A 12,496-nucleotide genomic window follows, 5' to 3' on the forward strand; every position below is an offset into this window, starting at 1 on the left:
TGTGTGTGCATGTGTGCACTACATGAAAATAAGTCTCACCTTTTTCCTGTTAACTGTCTTTCAAATTTCTTCCATGCACTACAAGAGCATCTGGATTTCTTCATTTAAATGTATTGGCTGGGGCAGCTGTGGCCAGAAAACAAAGATAGTGTTCTATCATGACTGACAACTGGATTCTGATATTCACTCTGAAGTTAATTAAACCCAACTGATTAAATTTAAAGATGTATCTCTCTTGCTGTGGCAATGTTTCAGTTGATGTAAAAGGAGGTGATGTTTGAAAAGTGATGTAATGGTTCTTTAGCTGTGTTTGAACAACGAATCTTTATGCATAAGTGAAGCTGTGGCCATATTCTATTCTGTAGAATGTAATGTTATGTTCATCACATGGGTTGTATTGGGGGGGAGGGCTATTGTTTTATATGGGCAAATTCATTTGTCAAAATTTATACTGTATTCCAACACACACACATTTTTGAGATGAAAAGATCTCTCAAAAATCATCTGACTGACCTAATAAGATACAATACATTCACATAGGACAAACTGCAAAATGGCATTTGGTGGATAAGATCAAGATCCATATAATTGACAATTCTGCTTCCAATGCCTGACCAGGTATGACTGGATGTACCTTTAACTCTGAAAGCATAAAAATAGTGGCACTCTTTGGACCATTTTCCTCAAAGGTCTATATCCTTAAGAAATATCCTTTGAGTGGGTCCTTGGACAACTCTGGATCAGTTTGTAGACTGCTTCTTATAGAAGCCACTTAATTTGTGCCACATGCCTGCTGTTGTCTCAGAGTAGGTTTTTATATATTAAAGATTGCTGCACAAAATAGTCAATTTTAGCCACAAATCTCAAATGGCATATGTACAGCCCTCATGCCACAGCCATAAAATGTGTAACAGCCTTAGGCCCAAACAAAGCTAGATAACTGCTAGAAGCTCTTTCTCTCATCTCATGCTTAAGGGTAGGCAGTTCACAGAGACTACGTTTTCAGCTTATAGCATGTTTGGAGGGTCAACCGACTCCAAAGCCCATAAATAATGGATAAGGAATATTACATAATGTAAAGGAAGTGTCAAGGGCGCATAGAAGTTGCAATGATATTGTAACCAAATACCAACAAACTATGAAAAAACTTTGGCTGGATATTAAACTTAATCTGTCAATCTACTGAACTAGAGTTGGCCAACTGAAACTAAAAGCAGAGTCCAAAGGGATCTTGTAACACATTTGAGACTAACTGAGCAGAAGACATTGTAGTATAAGCTTTGTAGACTTGATCTACTTCCTCAAATGCATGGTGAAAGAGTAGACCAAGTCGATGAAAGCTTATGCTACCATGGTTTTCGCTCAGTCTCAAAGGTGCTATAAGATCCCTTTGTATACTGATATTCAAGACTAACATGGCTATGTTTCTGAATTCTAAAAGCAGAGTTCACCCATTTACTGTTGAATACTGAATTAAAAACTTCTTATTGTGTACCTGCATATTCAGTGTTTTGTAACTACTGTATAATAAGAATACCTGTTTCTGGTATGTTTTAATTGTATCCAAAAGTTTTGCAAAGTGTTGCAACAAGCTACGTGAAAATAGGTCCATGCCTCAGGTAATGTAAGTTTCACTATTACTGAACACTGCTTTATTCTCTGGGATCTTCTGACCACAGATGAAAACCACAGTGCAACAGCAGAGTCAAGTCGCCTGTTAGATGTGCCCCGCTATCTCTGTGAAGGAACAGAATCCCCATACCAGACAGGCCAACTACATCCTGCTATCCGAGTTGCTGATTTGCTGCAGCATATTAACCTCATGAAAACATCTGATAGCTATGGTTTTAAGGAAGAATATGAGGTAAAAATGTTAGCTGCAACTCTTTTTTAATGGCTTAGGAGGTAGAGGCCCTGTGAGAGTACAGCTTCTACTTTGCAAAGAGAGTTCTTAATTACAAGAAGATTAAAATGAATGTTTAATAGGATTAAATTTTTAAAATACCACTTCTCAGTGAGCCATGAATCAGTGAAAGAATCCAGGGGAGTACTGTTAACTTCCATTGCTTTAAGTGAAATGTTATTAGAAAAAGAAATGGGTTGGGAAGAGTGTGCCATCATACTATTGCTGCCTGGTAACTCCAGTACATGCCCAGGAGCTATAGTCAAGAACATATTAGTTCTATCAAATGTCTCCTGTTCTGGATCAAATTTTCTTTAACTACGCTTAAAATAACTTTTAATTCTTTTAAAGGGATTCCTATTGGTGAATAGAGACTTTCTTTGGATTTTAGCATCCTAGCATCAATGAAGTCTCTCTTATTGTGATCCACCATGGGAATCAGGATGCCCAAATAGATAGTCAGCATTTCAAAAGCTATACACATGCATAGTGTATAAGATCTGTCCCTGTATCCTGGGAGAGGGGAAAAGCATTGTAGTGGATGCATTGTAGTCCAGCCAAGGATGGATGGCAGGCTTCAGCTAGGGTAATGGTATCTTTGTAGGAATGCCTGTGAGATCTGAATCTGGGATCCAAAACACACTGCAGAAATAATCCAGTTTGAGACCATTTTAACTGCCCTGGCTCAATGCTTAGGAATTCTACAGATTTATTTTCTGGATTGCTTCTGTCCCTATCAGAAGCTACTTTGCAAACCAGTTTCCAGTGGGAGCTGATTTCTTTTCTTTATTTTGTCTGTTGTTGTTAACTGCCTTCGAGTTGCCCTGGGTTCATGGCAACCCTGTGGATGAGACATCTCCAAGTGTCCCTATCGTCCTCTGCTTTGCTGAGCTCCTGGAGGTTCAGGCCCTCCCTGATTGAGTCTCACACATCTGGCATACAGTCTTCCTCTCTACTTCTTTCCATCTTTCCTAGCATTATTGTCTTTCCTAGTGAGTCATGCCTTCTCTTGATGTGGCTGAAGTCTGATAACCTCAATTTAGTCATTTTAGCTTCCAGGGGGAATTCAGGCTTGATCAGTTCTGGGACCCATTTCTTTGTCTTTTTGGCCATCCACTGTATATCCTCAGCACTCTTCTTCAGCATCACATCTCAAATGAGATTATTTTATTTCTGTCCACTTTCTTCACTGTTCAGCTCTCACATTCATACATGGTGATGGGGAATACCATGGATTGGATGAGCCTAACTTCTTTGCACTTTATGATTTTGACTGTTTCTTTTATAGTTGCCCTTCCCATTCCTAGTCTTCTTTTTTCTTGACACAGTTTCCAGTCTCTGATCAATGTCTGATCCACAGTATTTGAAATCTTTGACTATTTTGATTTCTGCATCATCTAGGATGAATTCATGTAACTGTTCTATATTTATTATATTTATTTATTTATTTAGTATGAAGGGAAAATATGTTAGTATTTTAGATGTTACAGTAAAATGTGTTATGAATAACATGTTATTTCTTTGCCTTCCCCTTTTAAAGAGCTTCTTTGAAGGGCAGTCAGCTTCTTGGGATGTAGCAAAAAAGGATCAAAATAGAACAAAGAATCGATATGGAAACATCATAGCATGTAAGTTAAGCCTTTGTCTAGTCATATTCTATTATGTGGTTAAGAAGGTTTATATGCAGTTTTTGTTGTTGTTGTTTTTGCTCCCCTTCCTCTAGGAATCCAAGTCAGTCTGCCATTTTATTTATCCATTTTCCTGCATGGAGTAAAAAAAAAGCAAGTGACCCAAATAATCCAGTGACACAGATTTCAGCAGTTATCCCTAGTTCTGGTCTACCAGTTTAGCCACTATGTCACTGTGGCTCTGTAGATGTTGTATAAACAATTTTTTTTTAAACTTTTTAGATATTAAACATGCCATGTGAAACTTGGTTAGCTATGCAGCCATTTCAAGCAACTCCTCTATGCAATGTAAAATGTCCAGATTGTGACATTCTAATTCTTCATAACAAAGGACTTGTTATCATATTACTTTTCAACACACAACAGTCAACCAAAGAAAAAACTGCAGAAAGTTGTTCACACATTTGTTGACCCTTGTGAAGATGTCATTATGTGCAACCCATCATGGGTTCATAAATTACAATTTGACTAAGCAGTGTGCTTGTTAATTCAGCACATTTGTGGTTTGTTTTCTGTTTTTTCCTTTTGCCTGATCAGGGGCCATATCACACTATGCAGTTATAACACTATTCTTCCACTTCACCTGCCATGCTGTGGAATCCTGGGATTGGCAGTTTAGGGGAGATTATTTAGAATTATCAGACAGAGAGGTCTAGCACTTCACCAAACTACACATTCCAATAGTCCATGGGATAGAACCATGGCTGTGAAAGTGAAATCATGGTTCTATTACTATGTAGTATGTCGGGGCTCTGGGTACATGAACAGGTAGAATGTGAGGTTATGGTTGAGGTTGCATCTGCACTGAAGAATTAATGCAATTTGATACCACTGCCATGGTAAATGCTATGGAGTTCTGGGATTCATAATGCTGTGGGATATTTGGCCTTATCTGTTAGGGAGTTCTGGGGCCCCAACAAACTACAGATCCCAGGATTCTACAGGATGGAGCCATAATAGTTAAAGTGATATCAAACTGCATTAATACTGCAGTATGGCAGCAGCCTACGTGGACCAAATAAACCAGGGTATTGCCCAAGCCTTGTTTGGGCACACTGAACCACAAATCTGTATGAATGTATTTTTTTCTGGTTTGTTTACCTGTTTCAATGAATGTACTCTCTGCACAACAATGCTGCTCACTCACATCATCCTGGTTTAATATAACATGTGTAAATTTACAGTGCTATATAAATAGTTTAATAATAATAATATGAATATGAATACAGCTTCAGTGTTGAAGTGTTTCCTGAAAATCTGCTACCAACCTTTTCTTTAGTTTTAGATTTGAATTAACATTTTACTGCATTTCTTTTTGATTATTACCATTGTACAACAAGAATAGCATCTGGTATCATGGTGCCATAGAAGGAACAGATGACAATAGCTAATATTTAAATGTTCATCATATTCTTGTGCTTGAAAGAGTATATGTTCTAATGTAGGGATCATGGTTTTTCACCATCTAAATATCTTAGTGACAATGGTGGTCTGATGCTTAACTCTTCAAAGCCCAATTTTTACGTTAGCTTTGGAAATGATCAGGTATTAAGGTGCAAACTTCAGCACATGTAGCAAAACTTTTCCCTCTTTTCTTACACTGCAGCCTTTCACACCATCTGTTTTGAAGGGTTCCCGCAAAAAAATCCAGGGAAAAAATGAGGCAAAACAACAGGAGGAGGGGAACAAACCATCCCATTTCTTTTTTCTTAAATTTTAAAAACAATGTAAATTATGCATTCATTTGAAACACAGGATGTAGAAGGGTCTTGCATTTGAACCAGAAAAACATATTACCGCACTGAATTTACTCAGGTTCCTTGACATATCGTTTACAACTCTCATAAAAGAAATAAAGAAAAATTACACTTCTTTTTAAATTTTGAAATTATATGGAGCTCACCTAATAAAATTGACAAATTTTAAGGGCAAACTAGTACTCACTGAAATTTTAAGGGCAAACCATCCCATTTCACTGATAGCAGAACATTACCTGGATTTCACCTCAACTGTTCTTTATGACTGCTTTTGCCTGCACTAGGAAATTACTGATGGGTCATTCTGACCAGTGCCCCATATTTAACATTTGATGTGATCTTTCTAAACCACTCTGTATGTGCACTGACTCTTCCAAATCCACTTGAACATGGAAACGTTAACATGGAGATTTCTCATATATGAGGCTGCTGTAGAGCAGAAGCTTACATACATACTTGCCATTATATATTGCTAAGATGTTTGTATGTGTAATGTTCACCACAGTAGAATGCCTCAACTGGTATAAAAGCATTTTGCTTTTGCTAATGTGAAATTGTTTGCTGTTTAATAGATGAAAGGTTCCCATAAAATGTTGTTGCATCTGCTGGTATTTGCTTACTTAAGGTTGTTGGACCCTTCCATTATAACACAACATTTCACTGTTTACAGATGATCACTCCAGAGTGATATTACAACCTGTTGAGGATGATCCTTCTTCAGACTACATTAATGCAAATTACATTGATGTAAGTATATTGTGTTACTAGCTTCTTTTCTTTCCAGCTTCTCTCTGTGAAACTTTTCTGCATGCAGTTCCTATGAATTGAACGACAGCTTTTTTTCCCTTTAATTAAGAACAAAATGTACACTTTTCCTTGTTCTCCGTCCTAGTACTCACTGACATTGTTGTGCTTTCTTTCACATCTGACTTTGATTTGGGCTGTAGATTTGGCTGTACAGGGATGTAAGTACCACTATATGTGAATAACAGCATCCTGTTATGACTATTTAATATAGCAAACATTCTCAGTTGCGTTACTCCTCTAATTTTTATTACTAGATATATGTGCATGCCTCATTTAATTAACCCCATTTATATATCTGGTCTTTTCTATGTTCCTTTGTGCTAATATTTTATGTTTGTACCTGTATTTTAAAAGTTAGCTTAGTCCTTTAGTGCAGTCATGAAAATCATTAGCTAAACTAGCTGAACGCAATCCATTTAAGAAAAATCACATTTTGCTTGATTTTTGCTTTGCTTTGCTTTGCTTTAGTTACTAACTTTTATTTTGCATTCCATTTTCATGTGAGAAGCTGGATAGTATGATGTATAGTGTTGCTTTGGAAAAGAGACTTGCTTATGATATGGAAAGAGTATGGTGGAAGAAGTGAAATTGCTTCCTTTTGTTAAAGGGAGCTAGTCTAAATAGTAATGTTTCAGATGTAGAAAATTTATTTCATGTTTTTTTAAAATTCAAGTCAAGGGTCAATTGACTATTATGTGGCATCTGTAGGGTATACACAAACAAATATATTTAGGGACACAGTGTGGATTTCCTGACTTCCACCATAGATTATCTGTAACCAAATCATGGACATGTTTTTGAGAATTAGGGTGTACATCTATTGAATAAAGAAAAATTAATAGATCATAGAAAATTGTGTTTGATAATTTTACTGAAGATAATGAAATGTGGAAGTTAGACAAACATAAAATAGCTCAAATGAACATAAGGCCAATAATGATGGCATGTCTTATTACCATACTTTATATTCATTGGCCACATTAAAATGTAACAAAAAGTTGTGGTACACTGACTATATTATTATTATTATTATTATTATTATTATTATTATTATTATTATTATTATTTATGGTATTTATACCCCGCCCTTCAGCCCTAAAGGCTATCAGAGCAGTTTATGATTATTATTTTTAATTAGACGGTTCCCTGCCCTTAGGCTTACAATCTAAAAGACATGACACAAAAGGAGACGGGAATTATGGCGGGAAAGGGGATGAGGTCCAGTGGTTGTTCTCTTCCTCTGAGCCCTGGACCAAGGCAGATGGACTGGAGGGAGGGCTCTTCTTCTTCATATACTATAGTCTTCCTGGTCACTACCCCTTACAGCAGGAGTGACTAAACAGACAATGGAATTCCACTCCATGGATTGTTATATCAACTGAATCTAGAAGTAGCTGGTGCTCTAGCTTATTAGGACAGAGTCAGGCCAGGTTCTGCTAGAGTCAGACGATAGAATAAATAAACCATTAACTTAATTTCTGTGGTTTGTTTAGCCATTCCTGCTGCAAACAGAAACAATTGACAATTATTTGGCTTGTTGTTAAGTCCAAATATGTCTATAGTCCAAATATATCTTTAATAATGATTATAGTACACAGTTTAAATATGTATGGTAAACATCAATCCGAAATCGAAGACTTTCATGGCCAGCGCCCATAGTTTTCTGTGAGTTTTCCAGGCTATATGGCCGCATTCTGGAAGACCCACTGAAAACTAATCATCAGTCTGTTGATTAATATGCTTGTAAAATATTTTTAAGACAGTTATAGCTCATGAAATGTACTCCATGGACAGAACAGGTCCCTCAGCATTTAAGACAGATCTGCATACAATTTTTAATGAGAATTTCACATAAAGGATCCTGATAATTAGAATAAACTGGATGTGTTTAGTTACTGGTGCACTATTCGGAGAATAATACTTCAGAATGTTAAGGTCACTGATTACTTGAACACTGCCTGTAATACCAACTGTTGCTTTGAAGCAAAATTAACCATTATTAATTATCATTCAGTTTAACTGCTCTGGGAGATTATTGCCTATCTCTTTGGATGCTCATGTTGCACATCAGCCTCATTTGCCCTTGAGAAAGCATGCCTCCCCTGTTGGGGTATCAAACACATTACTGTATATGAATAAAGAAGATAGTTTTGATGTTCCCCAAACTGAATTTCATGCACAGTATGTCACATAGCTAAAAGCCATGTCATCTCAAGCTTCCCTTATAAATTGCTGAAAATCAGTTCATCTATTTATGCATGATGCAGTAAGAGACAGAAACTTCAACAGTAATTTTTTGAACTCAGTTCATTGAATGTGCTGGCTACTCTATTAATGAAATAGGAGCACACACTCACAAACACATACACAAAGTGAATTCTGTATATTCATATGTCAGATCATCCCAAAGAGAGCCTTATATTTTGTGAAAATGCATTGGAAAAAATAATGAGTGTACCCTCTGTCCTCCAGTGAATGTTGTATAAACCTATTTGTAGTCTTTATTTTAAGTGAGACCATCCCTAAGATGCTTTCCCAGTTCGGTGAAAACTCATCCAGCCATTTTTGCATAACGTAGTAACAAACTTACAAAAAAGAACATTTATTATATTTGTTTGTATGATTGATTGATTGATTGATTGATTATTTATTTGTTTGTTTGTTTATTTGTTTTAGTGACAAATGGACTAAGGACCATTGGCCTAAATCTAATTACTAGTCCCAACCAGAATACACAGAGTGAATCAATTGGAGATGTGTGTGTGTGTATGCTGAGTTGCCATTTAAAATTTATTCAGTAGTTCATCTTGAGGTGGGACTAACAATTGGATTTAGGTGATTTGTCTTTGGGTGTTCATTTTATTTGTAGCTCTTTAGTGCAATTAACTGAGTTTTACAGCAAGAAATTATATAACCTGCTTCATTCAGTTGTATTTTTTAAAAAAGAATGAAGATGGTCTGTACAAATATTGCAGGGAACCATCAATAAATATGTTGGCTGGAATTCACAATTGCAGTTATGAATTCACAATTGCAGTCATAAACCTAGAATTATGCATCTGTAAATGATTTGTATTCATGGTCTCTATGTATTTAATAGTGTGAGGTATACATAGAGGTCATAAAAGTCCCCCAACCCTAACTCCTTGCTCAGCAACAGGGGTCTGTTCTTCTGTCATTTTGGGTGCAGCAATCTGACATTTCCATCCCTTTCCTGCAGATAATCTCTGATACAAGGAAGAATTATGGCAGGGATACTGCTATTGACTTTTGCACCAGAGATCACTGGTGCAAGAGGGGTGGAATAGCCCTCCATTTCTTACAGTCACTGCTGCTCAATAATTCAGGGTCAACTTAGCTAAGCAACTATGGTGGTTATATAGCTAAATAGCTGATCTAGAATCTTAGCCATCATTTACAATTGTGTTTGTCCTTTTCCTGAGGGACACAAATTTTCCTGGAGAGTTGTTCTTTATTTTACAGTCTTCTTACTATCGGCAAACACTTCACACCTTGATGAAATAAAATAACTTAATAGTTAATAATGTTCAAAATAATTTGAAGAAACCTCAAGTCCTTCCCTCTAGTCAAAAAATGGTATCATGGAGAAAACTGAGTAGAACTATGTATGTGTGTATATATACATGTCTCCATATACAATGTTGTATACACACACACACACCTGGGGCTTTTCTCATTGCACAAAATTTACATGAAATTGCATGTAGATTTTGAATCTCTGCACACATACACATTGTCCAGCTCTAACATTCAGCTGTTTTGCTTATTATTTATGGCTCTAATTTTTTCTTTTATGTATTCACAAGTGAACTTTTTTTGCTTATGAAGCTGTGTTGTTTCACAGATTATTTTATGCAGCAAATAAAACTATTTACATTTTTAAAAAGTGAAGGCAAAGCTTATAGTTTTACTAGTCTACACTGGCACAAAACTGATATTAAAGTAGTATTAACATCAACCAATTTCACACAAGACACACTTGATGCCAATCTAATGACAATCAGTATAGTATGTGTTGTATTAGGTTATATGAAATTTTCATCCAGTCGTAACTATCTTCACTCTAAAATAAGATCTGTTGCAATCAATTGGACTTTATTCCAATTTCAACACTGTACTTTGCGGTTATCTGAATGATTGGAGCTACACTGAATATATTTCACTGGATTAGCATTTGCAGCTACTAATAGCCTCTCTTTTTGAATGTCTAAAAATATATTAGGTGTGCCTTCATTTTCCTTATTTGATTTTACATTTTTAGTTTATAATGCATTGGGAAAAAAATCAACATATTTTGCTTTTTCAGGGGTACCAGAGACCAAGCCATTACATTGCAACTCAAGGTAAGAGTTTGCTAAAGTATATACAATATTTCAAATTTCTAAGTGCCACTTTGAAAGGAATCTGAAAAGTAGCTTTAGACCATTATGGAGGGTGTTGAAGGAGCCTCCTTTCTGGCCCCACATAATCACACAGGAAAATAATATTTGTATTTTGGCATATATGTGGAATACCCTGTACATGTATGTATCAGATCAGTTTGTTGTTGTGGTTGAAGGAAGGAAAACTGTTCAGCAAAAATCATTCAACTTAATCTCTCTAAAGATGGCTTGGGAAGACTTCTGTCTGAAACCTTGGAGCCCTTTTGCCTGTCATAGTCAAGACTAACCCAAAAGCTTCCAAAAGGACTTCCAAAAAACTTTTGATAAAGTCCCTCATGAAAATGTCTGAACAAACATATCTAACATGAGATAAAAGGAGAAGCTATTTTATGGATTGGTAACAGAATAAAAATAAATTGGTCAGGTCTCACACTTCAGGGATATTTACAGACGGTTTACCGTAAGATCTAAATGAGACTTTAAGTAGACTTTAAACTTAACTTTTAAATGATCCAGAATTAGTGGTGAATAATGAAGTGATGAGGTTTGCTGACAACACTAAATTAGACAGAATGGTCAGAACAAAAACAGACTACAAGTAACATCTCCACACTGGAAGAGTGGGCATTCTAATGGCAATTGAATTAAGTGATCTACACTCAAACTTCATGTATACAATTCTGGGATTTATTCTGAAAACATGTAGTAGACAGTGGACAATTTGATGAAAATGTCACCCAGTATAGCAGATGTAAAACAGAGGCGGGGTAGAAATTCCATGTTGGGCAAAATTTTAAAAGGAATAGAAAATAAAACTACAATTATAATGTTCTTGGGGGTTGTCTGCACAGGCCAAAAGGCCTGGTTTCCCCCAGGCCTTGTATTGTCTAGATCAAGTGGCACAGTCCAAAATTCCTGGGGCAGGATCAAGTCCAATCCTGCCTTTCCAGATGTGGATTCAGAAGATCCAGCCTGTTCCCAGGGTAAAGAGCCTTTACCCCAGGGTAATTAACCCCTGGTTTGGCACTGAGTTTCTAGGATATCTGCAGAAAAAATGGGCTATTCAGATGGTCCCTCCACTATGCTCCTTACCTTGCCAGCCATTGTGTCAAATGAGAAGCCCATCTCCCCAGTCACTGCGTCTGACATGAAAACATGGTGACTGGAGGGATTCTCAGTTAGAGTGACAGCACAGCGAGGTAAAGAGTGCTAGCAAATCATGGGCCTCAGGTTGGTGTGGGAATCCCCCAACCCGGGGGAGCACCAGGGCTAGGAAAGCACGGGTTCTGCGAGTGGTTTCCTGGCCCTTCTGCTCAGGCCAAAGTTGTACAAAACTGTGGTACAGTTGCATTTGGAGTACTGTGTGCAGTTCTGGTCATTTCACCTGAAAATAGATGGTGAGGAGCTAGAAAGTGTTGGAGGAAATGAATAGCAAAATATCTGTATTTGTAGAGATCCCCTTTGCTTATCATTTATTCCTGAAAAGTCAAAATTCAGTTTCTTTCAAAAGGCAGACATAGCTTACTCTTTTTAATTTCTTATTCTGAACTCTTAGGCCCCATACAGACAGGCCAAAATAAAGCTGCTTCGGGTCACTTTGGAGTTATGCTCTTTAAATGATGCATGCGTCCTAAGAGTCCGGAAGCTGTGCCAAAGCCACGATCCAATACTAAGGACTGGAGCACAGCTTTGGTGCAATTTTTGGACTCTTAGTACGCATGCATCATTTAAACAGGATACCTCCAAAGTAACCCGAAGCAGCTTTATTTTGGCCTGTCTGTATGGGGTCTTAGTTGAACATTTTAGGCTGAAGTTGAACATTTGAAGTTGAAAATTAGTTGAACATTTTAGGCTTTTTTAATAAAATGTATTTAGTTGCTGGCAAGAAGAGCCTTGTTGGTTCATACCAAAATAAACCAATGTGATTCGATACAGTTT

At 36.8% G+C, this 12,496-nt stretch overlaps 1 protein-coding gene across 17 annotated transcripts in view; it reads left to right on the plus strand.

Moving 5' to 3' along the window:
- The window catches only part of PTPRK (protein tyrosine phosphatase receptor type K), a 478,138-nt gene that overhangs the window by 440,381 nt on the left and 25,261 nt on the right, over positions 1–12,496 (plus strand). For 10 of the 17 annotated variants that reach the window (XM_042475146.1, XM_042475067.1, XM_042475316.1 and 7 more), the window contains 5 exons: positions 1,680–1,864; positions 3,444–3,531; positions 6,019–6,095; positions 6,296–6,313; positions 10,483–10,519. In XM_042475146.1, the coding sequence (XP_042331080.1) occupies positions 1,680–1,864; positions 3,444–3,531; positions 6,019–6,095; positions 6,296–6,313; positions 10,483–10,519 (405 nt within the window). The remainder of the gene's footprint in view (positions 1–1,679; positions 1,865–3,443; positions 3,532–6,018; positions 6,096–6,295; positions 6,314–10,482; positions 10,520–12,496) is intronic. The other 7 variants (XM_042475400.1, XM_042475494.1, XM_042475902.1 and 4 more) reach the window with 1 other exon arrangement.

The sequence above is a fragment of the Sceloporus undulatus genome, chromosome 1 (assembly GCF_019175285.1).
Source record: "Sceloporus undulatus isolate JIND9_A2432 ecotype Alabama chromosome 1, SceUnd_v1.1, whole genome shotgun sequence".
NCBI lineage: Eukaryota > Metazoa > Chordata > Lepidosauria > Squamata > Phrynosomatidae > Sceloporus > Sceloporus undulatus.